General features: G+C 52.7%; 1 protein-coding gene and 1 pseudogene across 4 annotated transcripts in view; one reads left to right on the plus strand and one right to left on the minus strand.

Annotated features, from left to right (window-relative positions):
* KCNH1 (potassium voltage-gated channel subfamily H member 1) overlaps positions 1 to 16,427 on the plus strand; it is a 378,415-nt gene extending 361,988 nt beyond the window's left edge. For all 4 annotated transcript variants that reach the window (XM_073900230.1, XM_025877844.2, XM_025877845.2 and 1 more), the window contains one exon: positions 10,528 to 16,427. In XM_073900230.1, coding sequence (XP_073756331.1) covers positions 10,528 to 11,382 — 855 coding nt within the window. In that variant the 3' untranslated portion in view covers positions 11,383 to 16,427. The remainder of the gene's footprint in view (positions 1 to 10,527) is intronic.
* LOC141374038 (dynein regulatory complex subunit 7 pseudogene) lies at positions 1,472 to 2,456 on the minus strand (annotated as a pseudogene).
* Positions 16,428 to 18,074: the final 1,647 nt, after the last annotated feature.

Raw genomic sequence — 18,074 nt, forward strand, 5'->3', positions numbered from 1 at the left:
CAATGTGTTCTTCCTCGGTTCTGGAGGCCAGAAGCCTGAAATCGGGGTGCCTAGACTGTTGGTTCCTGCTGGAGGCTCTGGTAGAGACTCCATGCTTCTCTCCTAGCTTCTGCGTGCTCTCAGCAAACCTTGGCATTTCTTGGCTTATAGCTGCATCGCTCCAATATTTACCTCCATGTTCACATGGCCTTTTGCTCTGTGCATTGTGCCTTCTCTTTTCTGTTTCTTATAGAGACACTCATCGTTGCGTTTAAGGCCTGCCCTTAGGCAGTATGGTCTCATTTCAGGATTCTTATTACATCAGCAAAGACCCTCACTCCAAATAAGGTCACATTCTGAGGTTCCGGGTGGACCTATCTTTTGGTGTCCATAATTTGATCCACTACACTGAGGGAGCACAAAGTGAGGAGAAGAGCGACAGAGTCGGCCCTGGTGAAATGCCCGAGGCCAGCAGCTCCCATGAGACGATGCCATCTCTTTCCTGAACAGAGCCAAGGGATGCATCTGTTTTACTGGGCGGCATTGAGAAGGAAGCATCCTCGTCCCTCTTGGCCTTGTATCATCCTCAAGACCGAGGAACAGGTGCATCTGTAGGAGTCTTTCATGCCCTAGGTTAGTTTGTCCAAAGAAGACCTTGCTGGTCCACCTGCCCTTGGTGCGGGGGCCAAGAATGAATGAGATGATGCTTTTCTTGATGGGATGTCACTAAGGGGTCTGGCAAGGTCGTTCTTACTTAATGCCGGAAGAAAGTGCAGGTGGTGAGCGGTGGTGGGAGGGGCTGGCCGAGAGCAGCACTCTGAGAGGCACCGGACCAAGCCACCTGAGAGCAGAGCATCTCTAGCCTCTAGATGCTTCCTGGAGAAGGTCCCCTGGGACTTCTGTGCATTCCTGCTTCTCCCTCCCAGTGCCGTGCCTCGGGGTCACTCATGGCTAGGAGGGTAACTTGTACCCTCAGCACCCACCAGGGAGGCACGATTTTTCTCATAACCCAAACACCCAACCCCTGCTGCTTGTCCTGACCAGTCAGAGTCTGGATTTCACCTTAAGTTATTCCTCCATCCTGAAGAATTGAAGGGCTACACAACCTAATGTATCTGAGGAGTCGTCCCCCCGCCTTGAATCCTCTGGGAGCCTCAGCTTCTTGGCCAGATCTCTGTGCTTCACAGAACTGCCCTTGAATTCTTTAGAGAAGTTGCTGAAGGACGGGGAGTGAGAGAAACTAGTGGAGAAGGCAGGCTGGGCAGGCATAAGGGTTATCAACAGACACTGGGGAAAAAAAACTGCATTTTTTTTTTGAAAGGAAAGTGTGTTTATTTACAGAAAAGTCATGAGAAGCAGGAGAGACAGGGCTGCTGGGAGGCGGGGTGGCAGTGAGGTCAGGCGCCAGAGGGGACGGTCTTTTGCTGGCTGTAGAGAGCACAGGGGCCAGGCCGTGGGGGCGGGTTCTTGCTCTGGCAGCTTCGGCCGAGCATCAAACGAAGACTTTCGGGAACTCCACCAGGCGTGGGTCCTTGTGGAGCTTTTCCTCCAGAGCCAGGTACTTGAGCGGGGCCAGCTCCTTGTGGCGGTTGAGCCACTGCTCCAGGATGCGGATGCGGAACATGGCCTGAGAGCAGTAACTCAGGTACCAGTCCTTGACCTCGGCCGTCAACGTCACCTGGTTCTCCTGGTACCACTGCTGCTGCTTCTGCAGCTCCTGGGTCTCCTTTTCAAAACGGGCCTGGATGAGGTTAGCCTTGTCGATGAGCCGCTGCTTGAAGTCACTGAGGCACTCGTCCTTGACCCGCATGGCCTGCCAGCGCGTCAGCTTCTCTCCCAGTGGGAGCTGGACCAGGAACAGGGCCAGGTAGTCCAGCTGGGCCTCCACCTGCCGCAGGTGCTCCTCGTGTATCACGCGCTCCATGGCCTCCCGATATACTCTTTGCTCTTCTCATTGCGCTTGGTGTCATAGATGGAGATGGTCAGGGTGTGCACCTCCTCCTCCTCCTCTCGAAGCTTCAGGATCTCCAGCACCTCCAGCTCCGACTCCCAGGCCTGATGTCTGGACAACTTCTCCTCGTTCTTCAGCTTCATCATGGCCTCGTACTGGTAGAGCAGCTTCTTGGTGTGCTCCATGGGTTCCACCTCAAAGCTGATACACATGTCGGGCGTCATGATGATCTTGTTGCCCTTGCTGTCCACCTCTGTGCGCCGCAGGAACTCGCGCTTGGAGGCCGTGATGCGGTGGTCCCAGCAGTGGTAGCACAGCCGGATGCGCTCCTCCAGGATCAGAAACACGCGCTCGGCCACGTCCTCGTCTGTGGGCTTCTCAGGGTTGCGGGAGAACCGCTCTGTGATTTTCACCATTGGCCGGGGGTTTCCCTAAAATCCAGGGCGTTTTCTCTTAGCAGAATGGCTGAGAACTCGGGCCTGGGCGGGGACTCAGGTGGCCAGGCTTTGAGTCTCACCTCCACCATTTGGGTGCCCTTAGAGAGTCACTTACCTTTCTAGGCTCCGTTTTTTCATTTGGAAAATGAGGATAGTGATGGGACCCACTGCTGGGGCTGCTGTAAGGATGGCGTGAGAGAGCACACGTCAGACAGGGGACGGCAGGCGCCTGGCGCACGGACATTCTCCCTCAGCGTCAGCACCACCCACCGGGGCTGCTCCCACAGACATGTTTCTCCAATGGCGACATTTCTGCCTTGGGTCATTGCTTGCGCTGTTCCCTGTCTGGATCCTTCCACCCAAATTCCTTCCAGAATCTTCTCAAGGGCTGCCCCCACAGAGAAGGATCCAGAATACACTTCTGCAGCAACTATTCGACGCCGAACACCCTTCTGAAGGCTTTACTGAGACGGACCAACCTACCCCTCACATGAGCCCCGTGACCTCGGTCACATTATCTGCAGGTGCAGGTGAGGAAGCCGAGGCGCGGGGAACACGATCCCCAGGCTGGCTGGTTTCTGGAGCGTGTGCTCGTGCTGTCGCTGGTGCCGCCTCCACCCGCGCCCACCGTGTCCGCCCTCCCCCCCCCAGGCCCCATGCCAGCTGTCGTCTGTGTCCCCACTGTGCTCGCCCGTCTGTGTCCCCGCGAGCCGGCGGCCCCAGGACGGAGGGCGGGCAGAGCTGGGCTCCGGCCCCTCTAGCTGCAGGCGCTCGTGGCGCACCGTCTGAGCTCCGTGAGGGACGTCGGGCCCAGACTGGCCCCGGTCGGTCCTTCTGGAAGCCCTGACCCCTCCCTCGGCAGTCCACCTGTGCATGCTGCTGTGGAGAGGGAAAAAGCAGCACTTGATGCTAATGAGCCATTTGGAGGGGGGTTAAGAACTGGCCTTTTCCAAAAGCAACACCCAGCCCACTGCCTTATCAAATCAGTCCATCTCCACTTGGTTTTTCCATGTTTTCAGTTTCGTAAATGGCCCTGTTTGTTAATCTTCATGTTTTATGCTCTGTCGTAAAACCAGGCAGGGCTGCTGGTGGAGGGGGCTGCTGGGAGAGGAAGCGATGAGGAAGAGGCCACGTCACCAGGGCCTGTAGGGACAGGAGGCTGGGGACCTGCCCCCGCCCATGCTGCTCTGTCCCTCCAAGTGGCTTGGGTCCATGCCAGCACAGGCCCCAGCTCCGGGAGGAGAAGAGGCCCGGCTCCCCCTGTCATGGAGCGGCCGTGTGTGTACCCTGCCTAGTGCCCTGCAAGCCACAAGCACTCCGTAAATGTTTGCTTGGCTTTGCGTCCTCCGTTCCAGACTGCAGACCTCTTCTCCTCGGATCAAGGGAAGGAGGAGCCCAAAGTGATGGCAGGGCCTATCAGGCCTCTTTCAGTTCTCCTCCAGGGACCAGGGGTCCATTGGGTCTCACTGAGGCCATCCCCTGAACCCCCCCTCCCCACCCCTGCTCAATCCCAGGCAGCACATAGGAGGGCCGGGCTGCAAGTGTGGGCTCCGGCAGAGGGGTGCACACAGGGCTGGGGTGGTTGTGGCCACATTCCTGTGTGAGCATGGCGTGTACAAACGGAAGACAGCAGAGTGACTGTGACTTCACTAGTCCTCAATCCAGGGGTTCTGAGACCCCAGGCAGCAGATCTGGCTCAGGTTGTGTGCATCGGAATCACCTGGGATCTTGTCGCCAATGCCAGTTTCTGACCCCTGCTGCAGGAAGTTCTCACTCAGTAGATGGAGCCTCTCCCGGAGGTTTGAACGACAGCCAGATTTGAGAACTGGTGATCTGGTCCAGCCAAGGAAGGACACTTACCCAAGGCCACACAGCAGCTGGTCAGTGACAGGGTTGGGACCACTCCAAGTCTGTGCTCTTCCTACTGCTTCTCCATGTTTGGGATTGGGGGCATGTGTCTGAATCTAATAAAAACCAAAATAAATTCCTTTTGGTTTATCTGTGGTTTTCTATGATTCATGCTCAGTCTCTGTTCATTTATGTAAACCACTGAGAGTTGACATTATGTATATATTTTTGCTTCCAACCTGAGCTCTTTCAAGCAACTGGGCTCCCACTCGGCTGCCCTCCCCTCACCCTCTATGTTGTCCAGACTCCAGGTGGTCCATTCCCTCCCCAGTCTTGTCTTTCCCTGACTTGTGAGGCTGGGACCCTCTTGCTCAGTGATGCTGAGGAGACTCCTGCCAGGGCCCCCCCCTTGATCTGGGTCTGGGGCTTGGAAAGGGCTCAGGCTTGAGAGGGGCCAGGCCCTCCGTGAATGGAACCCAGAAGAGCATCAAGGGTCCTGACTCACCTCAGACTCCAGAGGGATTGCTTTTCAAACACACTCGAAGTAGCTGCTCAGAAAGCCCTGCAGCTTAACGAGGCGGGTGTCAGTTTGGTTCAGCTCAACAGCCATCTATTAAAGGCCTCCCGGGCTCAAAGCTGTTGCTCGGTGAGCCCCCAGAGGGATGCAGAGATGGATGAGTGAGGCACAATGGCCATCCTACCCTGGGGCCCCCTCTGTCTCCCCAGGCTGCAGTAAGTCGTGAGCCACCCCGCATTCTGCGGGGGCCTCCCGTGCCCCACATGTCGGGCAAGGGAAAATATATGCCCCTGTGGGCCCCGCAGGACTCCGGCTGGCCAGGAGCGATCCAGACTGATCCTGTCATTGGTGACTGGAGCCAGGCCAGCCTGTCACCAGGTTGTGGCCTTTCTGGCAGGTGATTAAGAGTTGCTTGTAACACTGTCTCCAGACTGACCCCTGGTGCTGTGGCCCCAGCTACCCATCGCCAATGGAAGGACAGGTGATGGCAAGGCGAGAGTATCAGCTGGCCCCCCAAGTTCTGTTTTTACCTATAGCCGTGTGACCTCCATCTAACACAAAGCCTACTTTATAATAAAGTGTTGAACGTCTCATGTAATTGATCGAGTACTGTACCGAAAAGGAAATGCATGGTTGTGTGCATAAGAATGGGCCTATGTGCCTCAGTTGTCTACCCTCTTGATCGCCTGGCTGACTGGGAGCTGGGGCTCGCTGCCTCTGCCTGGCATCACGAGAGAGCATCGTACTGCATATCGCTGGCCCCAGCAAAGGCATAATTCAAAGTATAGTTTCCAGTGAATGTGTATCCCTTGAGCACCATCATAAGGTAGAAATATCGTAGAAGGGGGCCCATGAGTTCACTACTCTTCAGGAGCATATCTGTTGTGCATAGAGAAGTCCACTGGTAATCCCTCTTTCTCTCCATTAGACCACGAACATCCGAAACAGATTTGTCTGTGTGTGTTTTGGGGATGGCATACACATCATTCCTTTCACCCCAGCACAGGCTCACAAACAGGGAAATGGCCATAATTTATTCCCTGACGTATTCAGTGATTCACTGACCATTGATTAAGCACTATATGTATCAGACATGATACCGAAGATGAAAAAAAAAAAATCCAAAACCTGAATAAAGCATTGTGCCTGCCTTCAGAGAGCTTCCCCCTAAGGAAAAGACAAATAAGCAAAATGCTGCTTTTCACGATGGTTGCAGTGGTCTGTGACGGGGCCAAGGGCTCCTAGCAGCAAGAGTCTTTGACCCCAGGGGTGGGGAGAGTCAGGGAAGCCCGTTGGAGGACATGACTCCTAAGCTGAATCCTGAAGGTCATGTAGGAGTCAGGGTGAAGGGATGGGCCGGGAGATGAGAGGGCATGGAGCTTCAAGCTGGTGAACGGGGCTTTTCAGGACCTGAAATTGCTCAGTAAGATTGGAGCATACCCAGGGCCTGAGGGTGGGAGGTAGGAGAGTTGGTCACGCAGCTTTGTTTGTCCACTAGGGGGCAATGGAAACCCAGAATCCCGCACACTGCAGCTTGGTCGTGAGGTTAGAGAGAGGAGGCCCCACTTAACTGGAACATGGCCTTCCCATCCATCAGGGCGATGCACAGATACAGAGGGTGCCTCATTCCCCCACATGAATATAATTTCAGTGTTTTCCAGAGGGGGTTTCTAGGGATCACTACCCTTTCAAAAGAGGGGGTCTAGGAGAAAGGATTTAAGAAATGCTACCTGCAATATTCTCCTCTTAGACATTCATAAAAGACACATTAACATGGTAAGGCTCTGAGAAGTCCTGCAGTAAAGCAACCAATTTAACATTGCAGTGCGGCTCAAATTTATTTTACCTTAAAATTTCTTCCCCTCAAGATCCCCGTTAAAACCTCATGGAACACTTTGGAAAAGCTAGATAGACTTGTTCCTCAGGCCTCCATTCGGCACCTGGTCAGAGCAGACAGCACCCTGGGTTTGGGGCTTGGGCTCTTGCCTCTCCTTCCTAGAGTGCCACTGGATCAACTCTGAGCCCATGGACAGCTGTCGTGCCTGGTGCCGGCAGCACAGGCCTTGTTGTCAGGAGTCACGTGGCCACCCCTGCCTCCTCAGATATGAAATACTTGGCCAAATGTGTGGTCATGGCTGCCTCGGAGACGAAGATTCCAAGACCAGCGTCTCCAAAAACGCAGGTGAAGTTAGTAAGCAGAACCCCAGACCCCAGGTCAGCACGGCGGCCAGACCACATGAGCTTTGTGTCTGCTGGGGGGTTGCTGGTCTTACTCATGGATTCTCAAAGGAGGGCTTGGGCATTTTTGCAGGGCAGGAAGCTCTTTCCTGGTTCATCCACCCATCGGGTGTTCAGGTGGGGCTGTCTCCAGCACACAGGATGACTGACAGCAGCGCTAGGAGGACACGTTGGGATAAGCCAAGAGACTTCAGTAGAGTCGGCGCAGAGCCAGACATCCCCGTCTCCTTCTACGGAGAGCCCCGGCCCGTACGTGCTGATCTGCCCCATTGACGCAGCTACGACATCTGAAAACGTTGCCCGGGTCAGGCTGGGCCCCCATCCCCTGGTCCAGGATCCATGGGGCCTTTGGTTGAAGAGCAGAGGCTGTCCCGCCCCTCACAGGCGTCCACCACGAATGCATATTAATGGCCTTTGTCAGTCTCCTGGTATACTTCACGTATAACCTCTTGGGATAAGCTCTGTGTTGCTTCCTCGGTGTCTAAAGAAGTACTGCCTTTTCTTTAGTCTTCGAACATCTCACGTCTCAAGCGCTGCCCTACCCTTTGATGTTGAGAGAGTTGCTGAGAGGACCATGTGTGTTCCAAGCCAGTCCCTTCCTTTAGATCATTGATGATAACATCTGGGCTTCCTCTTTCTGGGCAGAGGGCATTCTCCCATTGATTCATTAGCTCATGTGTGTCTTTTATGTATTCATTTATTCCACAAATATTTATTGAGGGTCCTGCATGTACCTGGCACTTTCTAAATGCTGGAGATAGTAGACAAAACAGACAATCCTGCTTTCTTAGGGTAGATAATAATTTTTTTTTTTTAAGTAGAAGATACAACATGACATGCAGGAAACCTTTCTAGGCCCTCAGGGAGCTTTCAGAAATACAGACGTAAATAACTGGTATCTTGTTTGGGAATGGTTGCTTACAAAGAACAGAACCCCACTCTAACTCAAGTAAAGACAGGACAGAGATACTGTTAAGAATCAGATGTCCTGCAGAACAAAGGGCAGGAAAGGAGCAATCAGCTGCAGGCACCAGCTCTTGGGTACCTGTACATTCTCATTCACTCTCTTTCCTCTTTCTCTGTTCTCATTCCCTCCTCTGTCCCAGCTTCCTTCCTTACTCCCTTCTTCCCTCCTCCTCTCTCTATGAAGGGATAATGGCTAGGGGAGGAAACGGATGGCAGCTTTACTACAAGTGGACACAGGATAGAGAGGAATTAGGGCGGAGAGAAGTGTGAGCACAGAAAAGGCGGTTGGTGTTGTGAGGCCGGAGGTAACTTAGAGCTCCATGGAATCAGGGAAGGCTTTTCTGGAGGAGGTGCTATTTGAGCTGGGTCTTGGTGTTAGGGCTAGGCTTTGGATGCCCGATGCAGAGCAGGGGCCACTCCCAGAGCAGAGGCCCTGGAGCAGAGGGCGGACGGGAGGTAGAAGACTGCTAACTCAGAGCCCTGGGGGAGGCGCAGAAAGGGTCCTGATCCTTCTACTTGTCATTCCTCCATCCCTGTGATGCCTTTAGTTGGGTTTCTCTTCAAAGTGTGTGAGACTTTCCTGAGTCCCACAGCTCGGATCTGCAGCCTGCACTATAGAAGTAGATGGGGTGTAGCGGAAGGGGACCAAGGGAGGCAGGATTATTAAATCACTGCTGGGACAGGCAGGGCTGGCAGAAAGGCTGCCCAGTGCAGGCCAGAAAGTCATGCACTGGGACCCACGTAGTGCGGTTTGAAGGTTTAACCAGGTGGCAAGGGGCATGGCAGCTTCCTCGCACCCATCTGTTAATGACCCACGTGTCAAGTCATCCAGCTGCAGGGGCTCGGATGGGGAAGGCAGATGACAGGTGTGAGCCTCCGGTCTGCCAGCGATTTGCTGAGTGCACCAAGCGACCCAGTGTGTGCCGGGTTCCTCCGCATTTCTTATCGACCATCTTGTCGGCCATCTGTGAGGACCTAATGAGGAGCGCCCTGAGAGAACTCTGGGCAGGCGAGCTTCCCGGAGGAGAGGGCGAATTATGCACCATCTGCTCCTGGAGGTTAAAAAGGCTGAGGCCTCGAAAGGGTGAGGGAGAAGGGTTCATATTAAGCATCAACTGTGGGCCAGTGCTGTCACATAAGTAATCTTGTGTTGGCTTTACACCAAGTCAGAGAAGTGGGGATTTTTCCCGCTTCTTAAGGAGGAAACTGAGACTCAGAAGTTAAGATGTCTGCGTGAGGTCACACAGCAAGGTGGCAGAGCTGGGATTTAATTCTTTCTGACCCCAAAGCCTGTGTTCCTGGCCTGCCAGCCCTTGTGCCTCCCCAAGACCTGACAGTCCTGTGGCAGGTCCTCGGGGCGGCTACTGCGTTGGTCCGAGGCTGCCTGCACAGGGCACGGGTTTCTAGGTTGTGCTGATGGAGAAGCTGCTGTTCTCCCTTACACAGGCCTCTGCTTCTCAGTGATCTCAAGACGGGTCCTCAGAGCAGTGATTTCTCTAGCAATATGTTGCAGGTGGCTTCCCACAAGTTCAGACGTGGGACAAGTCAACATGTCCCTGAGTGCACCTGCCACACGCCATGTAAGCCAGAAATTACACAGCTTTCCCATAATCCGAGGTCAGCCCAAGGGAGAACCTTGTCAGCTGTCATTCTTACTGCACTCAGGGCCAGATTCATGGACTGGTTTGCTGACTGTCTGTCCATTCTCTGAGCGTAGCATTGTTCTCATCAGTGAGTACTTGTGGGACGCCTGATGGGTCTGGGGTTGGATGGCTCGGGTATGAGTCACTTACGGCAGACTTGTCTTTTATGTGACATTTAGCTACCCTGAACCTTGGTTTTCCTCTTCTCTGACATGAGAATGTGTCCCAGGGGCCTTACAGTGCTGCTACAGGGAATACACGAAGTAACATTCAAGTGCCTTACAGGCCATCCGGGCGGTTGTTAGTGTCAGGACAAGGCCGTGTGCAGGGCCATGGGCTCTTCCCCCGTGAGCCGCCTGAGGACAGGAGAGGCTTCCGAGTGAGACTTACTTTTGCTTTCACAGCCAGCCAAGCTCACTTAAGGGTCCAGATCTGCAAATGGCCCTGGCGGTCTTAGCCGTGGCCCTGCCTGGGGACTCGTCTTGAGCTTTCTTGCCCTGGAACATGGTGTAGACCAGGAGTGCTCATGCATACATCACCTGGGAAGCTTGTTAGGGATTCAAGGGCTTCCTGTCTGGAGGTTCTAATGCAGCAGGAGGTGGGGTCAGAAAAATGATTTTTGCAAAAGCTGTATGGCAGGCAAGGACAGGTTAACGGGGGCCCAGCTCAGGTGCCAGGACGGTCCCTGGAGGGGAGGCCATTTGGCATCTCCAGCCTCCCTCCCGGCATTTGGGGATGGAGAGCGGGGTTTGTTTCTCTTGAAGAGGATGAGGGCAAGAGTCAATTCCTGGGAACGAGGGTCAAGGGTCGGGGAAGGCAGGGGCAGGCAGGCCCTGAGCAAAGCCTGGGGAGGCCCAGTAGGGGTACAGTCGTGGGCAGTCCTTGGGGGGGGCCCCAGACGCTGACTGCCCAGGGGCTGAGCTTTGCTGTCTTTCTGTCTCGCTGCAGATCGTGTTCCGGAAGATCAGCGACGTGAAACGGGAGGAGGAAGAGCGCATGAAACGCAAGAATGAGGCCCCCCTGATCTTGCCACCGGACCACCCTGTCCGGCGACTCTTCCAGAGGTTCCGGCAGCAGAAGGAGGCCCGGCTAGCCGCGGAGCGGGGCGGCCGCGACCCCGACGACCTGGACGTGGAGAAGGGCAGCGCCCTCCCGGAGCACGCCTCGGCCAACCACAGCCTGGCGAAGGCCAGCGTGGTGACCGTGCGCGAGAGCCCCGCCACGCCCGTGGCCTTCCAGGCGGCCTCCGCGGCGGCGGTGGCGGACCACGGCCGGCTGCACGCGCCCGGGGCCGAGTGCCTGGGCGCCAGGGCCGGCGGCGACTGCGCCAGGCGCAAGGGCTGGGCCCGCTTCAGGGATGCCTGCGGCAAGGCCGAGGACTGGAGCCAGGTGGCCAAGGCCGAGTCCATGGAGACGCTCCCCGACAGGACCAAGGCGTCCGGAGAGGCCACCCTCAAGAAGACGGACTCGTGTGACAGCGGCATCACCAAGAGCGACCTGCGTCTGGACAACGTCGGGGAGGCCAGGAGCCCCCAGGAGCGGAGCCCCATCTTGGCGGAGGTCAAGCATTCTTTCTACCCCATCCCCGAGCAGACGCTGCAGGCCACGGTCCTGGAGGTGAAGCACGAGCTGAAGGAGGACATCAAGGCCTTGAACACCAAAATGACAAATATTGAGAAACAGCTCTCTGAGATACTCAGGATATTAACTTCCAGAAGATCCTCTCAGTCTCCTCAGGAGCTGTTTGAGATATCGAGGCCCCAGTCCCCAGAATCAGAGAGAGACATTTTTGGAGCGAGCTGAGTGGTCTGTTGAAAAAAGAGAAAAGAAAAAAAAAGTCAAAAAGAAAACTCCACCTCCCTGCCCTCGACACCCCTTCCCCCCCCCCCCATACACACACCTACATGACCAAAAACTTCCAAAGTAGGCTTTTCCTGACGGGAAATCTGAGCGGGACCAGTCGCTGAGGCACGCGCGCACTCTCGCTCGCTCGCTCGCTCTCAATCTGGGAGCAGACGTGGGAAGAGGCGCGTGCTACCACCCTGCAAGACCGCAGCTGCTCTCGAACTGTCGGCACAATTTTGGAAGAGGGGGCATGCTGTCTAAAGGGTATTTTCCTTTATTTTTAATTTTTTAACTGCCACGATCTTTGTAAAAGATGACAACCACTAGACAAGAGGAGCAGCTATTTGGGGATTGGTGGGAGCGCCCCGAAGAACCTCTCATGTAGACACCAGGCTGGGCTCCTGCGCCAAGAACCCCGAAGACTGCAGTGGGCACGGGGATTTCCCAGCATTCCCTGTCCTTGTACAGCCCATGTCTGTCGTCATCCTATATTTTCCTACAGTAGTCATTTGTAACAAACCCGGGACAAGGGGAGCTTGAGAGACAGGGAGGGCAGAGCCTTGCAACCTTCTGTCTCTAATGGTTAAGGCCAGAAAGCAGTGAGGTGCTCTGGGTGCCTCCCATTGACACCAAGAGCCAGGAATCCTCGGGCCTCCTTTCCCAAGTAGAAGAGCTGGAGAGGGGCCTTCAGGAAGCAGAGACTCTCTGGGCTGTGATCTGCAGCCTACTGTCGTGGGAGAGACCACAGGGAGGGTTCCAGAGGCCTCAGGTGTACCCCTGGCCCTGCTCCATGCTACTGTTCTCATCACATGGGCCCCTTTGCTTCTTTTCCTTCTCGGCCTCCGCCCCCCCCCCCCCCCCCCCGTGTCCTGTGGCCTTCCGCAGGGTGTGCGGCATCGGCAGGAAGGGTGATGAGCCCAGAGCTGCTTTATTAGCAAACACATACAACCTCAGAAAAATGATTGTAGCAAGTCCTATGTTTATATTGTGATTCTCACTGGGATTGATGGCCCTTCAGACATTTGTATTTTGTCCACTGCATGGGGTCACCAGAGGACCCTTGGGATCCATGCTCGGCCTTATTTTAAAACTAACTTTTTTTTCTCCTGCGACTCAGTAGGACTTCAGGAGAAACGACGAAGACTGCAGGGCCATGGTTGTACTTGCTTCAGGAGCGGCAGAAAGAGAATGAGGCGGCGGGTTCTCCAGCTGGCTCTGTAGGGTGATGGAGAGAGGCAGCTCAGGGAAGGTCTGAGCTCAGAGCCACCTGTGGGCCATCCAGGTCCCTATGCCATGATGCTTGGGGACACTCCACTGCCTCCTAGGCACATGGGGCCAAATTATTCATGCGTTTGGGCTTCCAAGGGCATCTGAGAAAGGAAAGAGGTCTCTCCCAGGCCCAGTGGAACTAGCTCAGGTATACACCTTGCAGAGAGGGTCAGGACCCTAAAACTTGACAAGCAAGATTGGAAGTTCAGCTCTAAGAACTAGCTTTGAGAGAGAATTAGGAGTGCAGGGGATCTGGACTCTGGGTGACAGCAGGGACCCATCCAGGGCGCTGGCTTTCTGCATGGGTCACGCTGCAGCACCTCACCCCAGCCCCTGGCATGGCTTTGCTGCGCGGATCCTGACCTGTGTTAATCCTCTCAGTACCGAAGGGGACCTGCCAGGGTGGGACCTGCCCTACCAAAGATACTCAGCATTTCTGAAGGTCTCCTGTCAGGGCCCACCTACTCACCTGTCCCTCTGGTCCTGCTCAGGGGCCATGACAGGTCCCAGGACTTGGCCTTCAGTTGTCTGTGCAGAATGGGGCTGTCCTCCCCTGGCTCCCAGCACGGCACAGATGGCCCTGGGGAACAGAGGTCCAGGAGGTCGAGAGAAGGTTCCTTCCCCAGGGGTCCCGTGCACTTACGCAGCTTCTCATGGGAGGCTTACCGGGGTGGCTCTTGGCTTCCTGAGGCTGCAGCGTTATTCGATTTAGCCTCAGATGGCAGCGTACAGAGGGGCAAGTCTATTTTCTCAAGGCCGAGTCCTGACTGTTTGTGACTTGACTCTTCTGGATAAAGCATTGAGACTTTCGGTCTCTTTGAGAAGCTGCCCACTAGTCCAGAGGCTATAAAAGATCTGGAATCCCATCTGCCCCAGAATGTTCTAGTTTGGCATTCCTTCAATGTGCTCATTAGCCCGCTTCTGAAGTTTAGTCCCCACTACTTTCAAGTCAGGGGTCAGGGCAAGGTCCCTAATAACTCCATCATCCAGCTTCAGAAGCACCTGCTGGGCTCTCTGCGGGCTTGATGACGGGCTACTGTCCAGCGCCCTGCAGGCCAACCTAGAGGGGCCCTTCCCTTCCCCACTGGCTCTGCCAGAGGGCCCAGGTGTTTACTAAGAAATGACTCCCCACTGGGGCCTAAGGGGCAAAGACACAGATGTGCCAGGCTTGAAAGTCCACACTTGTTTTGGGGGAAAAATAAAGCTTCATGAATGTACTCGTGGACCAGCTCCTCGGATTTGGATGGGGCTCATGACCGGAAGCCTGGATCCTGCGGTGGGAATGTGCTCCTCCTAGGGGTCTCAGGGCCCCCACATGAGCCTGTGGTGACAGACCACCACAGTGCAGCTGTGCGTGCTTTCAGCCCTTCCCACTTAGGGGTTATAGGGACTTTTGCTTTGTTTCCTCTGAAAAAAAAATTTTTTTTTTTAAATGAGCCAAACCTTCTCTCTTTTCATCTTTATGACATGCACTTGGCCGTGGGCTGCTTTGTGCTAACTACCTACTCTTGCCTGGATGCTGCTCTGGCTTCCCGAGCAAGGGCCACAAGCTTCAGATACTGACTGAACTTTCCACTATCGAGTGGCTGAAGAGAGGTTAGGGAAACACAGAGTCACTAGGTGTTGGACCAAACATTTAGACTTCAGAAGTTATGCTGAGAGAGATTTACCTGAGTTATTTGTTCCTTTCCGAGGGAAGGGGACATAATGTATTCTACCGTTGCCCAGTACTTGCTGGTTACCGGATCTGGTACTTAAACTCCTTACCTTGAATGTTACTCGTAGGGAGGCTCCGCTTCCCAGGGAGCATCCCTGCTTTGGAGCTGGAGGTCCTGCCCCAGCACTTGGCTGCCTGTTGACCATGCTCTCCTCATCCCCACTGATGGAGGTGTGGGGGTGAGGGTTGAGCCTGTGAAAGAAGACGGCCAACAAGATGGTGCACTCGTTCTCGGTGGGGGACGAGGACTCCAGCATTGAGTGCTGCTGGCCCATAGACCTGCAAGGACGCCCCCCCCCGAGTACGACAAGGTTCCCCCAAGAAGGAAAGGGAGGCAGCCCTCTGGTTGAGAAGCCCTGGTTTTGTGCACAACTTTGATATCTGCACCTTCATCCGCCCCATTCATGCTCAGACCTGGCTTGTTTCTAAGACCATTTTTTATACTCTCCACTTCAGACTACATCTGTGTGCAGAATTTGTAGCCAGTAGCAGGCAATCAGTGACTTAGAACATCTCTGATGCTACAACAGCATGGGCCCAAGTGTTTCAAAGCAGTTCCCATTCCTTGTTATCCAATTCCTGGGCTGTTTTACCCTCAGCTTTCTAGATCCTATGTGCCGTTGCTGGCCTGGCCAAACATCAGGCCCTTTTCTGGAACCTTCTTTCAGAAGTGGAACCAGCATGGCTCAGAGTAAAAAATGCACTCCACCACCGCACCCCATGCCGCAAGCTTCCCCTCCCAAATCCTTTGGTGGAAGGTGAAAGTAAGAAGCCAACCATTAGAATTTTTGTCCAAGCCTTTGTGGGGACTAAAAGAATGCCTTAGGGGTCCCAGGTGTAGGGAGAGCCTCCTCTCCCCTTGTTGCATTGACCACCAACATGCACTCTCGGAAAAATTTTAGGAGCCCTGGTGGAGATACAAGTTGCTGATGTGCATTTGATGAATAGATTGTACAATGTTTTGCAATAAAGATGTTTAGCCTTAAGACCCTTGAATGGAACTCCAGCTGGGATGGAGCTGCCAACACTCCCCCTCCTCCCTCCTCACGTCGTGTTGCTTAAAGAGGAGCCCACCAAGGGCACACTCAGACCCCAGGGTAGCCTCTCCTCTGTCACTAAATTGTACTGCCTTCTCGCTTGCTTCATACCAATACTTTCACCAGCTCTTGTGCCCTCCAGCCGGGGGGGGGGCGAATTTCACTGTCCCTTCAACACCAACCACAGCCATCAGCACCATTTTCTCACACAAGGTATTCATGTTGAGAAGGTTTGATTCCCACTCCCCCACCACCACCACCACACACAGTTCAAAAGAATCAGTGTGAATTTGCAGCTTAAATTAGTTTCAAATGAAACTTCTTTCACATGTGAGCAAATTAGATTTATTCTGGAACCTCCAGAACTGGACTCGAGTGCCCCGCAGGTGCCAGGCCCGGTGGGTGCCCTCCCCGCCCTGCCATTAAACTTTTCTTAGAGCCATTGTCTCTTTATCTGTGACTTCGGAGTCGGTCAACGGATCTACCAGTTGTTCAATGAGAAGTTCACAGATCTTGTATCAGGATATGAACAATGAGAAAGATCTTCATGAAAATGCACCCTCCCCCCGCCCCAATGAATGTATTCTCTTAATATTCAGACGTTGTATTTGTGCATCAGTTGGAGACAGCCCGCATCTGACGTTTCGCCAGCGCCGTAAGGACACTTCTACTCCTGAGCAGTTCGTCGATCTGGGGCTTCTCCTTATATTGACACTCTTTCCATTGAGTCCCGCCAAATCCTTTACTGGGTTTTTTCTTTTTCCTTCGCATCTGCCACTTTGTCCAAATGAGCATGAATAGACAGAAGTGCAAATGAGCTGATACTATTTTTATGGTCAGCTGAGGATGCTGCCAGAAACTCCAGTGTGTGTGTGCAGCTTGGGAATGGTAAGGAATATGCGGGCCCCTCCATTGATGATATACCCTTCTCAACATTTTTAAACAAGCACAAATGATATTTGTAAAAAAAAAAAGTTTAATTTTATTTATTATGGTAATAAACTATTTTATACATGATACTTGCTTTTGCCTTTTCTTACATAATTTTAAGGCACTGAATTGGGTGTTCTGACCTAAGATGACAGAACAAGGAGTGGTACTTTCTATTCCTTTTCAAGAGCTTGGGAGGCCCTAATTTGGAGAGTACAGTTTTGGGGACCTTAGGGATTCTAGAGACCCCAAGGTTGTGTGTGTGTCTAAGTACAGCCCAGCGAGAGAACGGTTGTGAAGGTGGTTTGCCCTGTGATCCAGAAATAGGGCTGTGTCTGCTCTTTAGACGTCCCGAGATGCCTTCAAAGCTGGCATTGATTCAGCACATTGATTTAATACGTATCTGAACGTGACCTCCCAATTAGAAGTGAACTTCTACATTTTAAACAGTTTGGGTTGAAATCTGTTAAGATATATTAATGCTTCCCTGCCTTTTAAAATAGAGTGTAAAAAACATAACTGAATCTTTTTGGAGTGATTCCACATCAACCATATGAGTTCTGATCTGTGCTTTAATTCACGGATGGTCTCAGAAGCTAGTAAGGTAGAGGACTGCTTTCCCCTAAATGAACTAGTCCTGTATACCAGCACTCTCGGTTTGGCTGTGGTTTTATGTATTTATTTGACACAGAGAGACACAGCGAGAGAGGGAATACAAGCGGAGGGGGAGTGGGAGAGGGAGAAGCAGGCTTCCCGCTGAGCAGGGAGCCTGACTCGGGGCTTGACCCCAGAACCCTGGAACCGTGACCTGAGCTGAACGCAGACGCTTAACAACTGAGCCACCCAGGTGCCCCTTTAATAGCTCCAGAACCATTAAAAAGCAGGTTTTAATACTTGCTTTAATAATTGTTTCCTGCCTGTGGTGAGATTCTCCAAGGGACTTATCAACCTTTCTTATTTCTTGCCAGTGGACTGCATTTCAAGAAGGGCACTTTTCTTTTTGTAGACAGAACTTAATTCAGGATGAGGAATCTGTGATCTGCAAGCCATATTCGGGCCTCTGCTTGATCTCATGGGGCCATAGCATGAATACAGCATTTTTAATGGTGTCCTCTACAACCTATTATTTCATTACATTGCAGAAAAGCATAATAAAAATAAGTGAAAGGTGATAGTATTTAAAATTCCAAGTGATTAATATTCATTCAAAAGTCTCACCTAATAAAGCATTGAATATTATGTTCTTTATATATCCTCACTAGTGAAAAAAATCTCTTCGTGAATATGATTTTTATAATTAGTCAAAAGGACTAGTAATACAGAGCTAAATAATGGATACTACATTCTGGGTGTCAAAGGGGTGTCAGTTATTGGGATTTTGTTGGTTTGTTTTAAGATAAAACAATTTCCCTGAAGAAGGGCCTCAGGTTTCTCAATGCCCACTGAGGAAGGCCAGCACCATCAAGATAATCTGGCTTCTCAATAGTTGGTCCTCTTGTGTGGGTATGTTCTGGTACATTTGTTAGAAAACAAACTCATTATATTATGGTTAATTTCTATACGTAGTCAATAATTACTATTTTAAATAAGCAAGTGAGCAGACACAATTTCTTTAAGGGAAACCCCCATCCCACTAAATTACCATCTTGTATAGATGTATAGATCATTATACAACTAGATATGTGATGGATATATTT

Source organism: Callorhinus ursinus, unplaced genomic scaffold (genome assembly GCF_003265705.2).
Source record: "Callorhinus ursinus isolate GAN/ISIS: 27379988/994484 unplaced genomic scaffold, GSC_fseal_2.0 scaffold13, whole genome shotgun sequence".
NCBI lineage: Eukaryota > Metazoa > Chordata > Mammalia > Carnivora > Otariidae > Callorhinus > Callorhinus ursinus.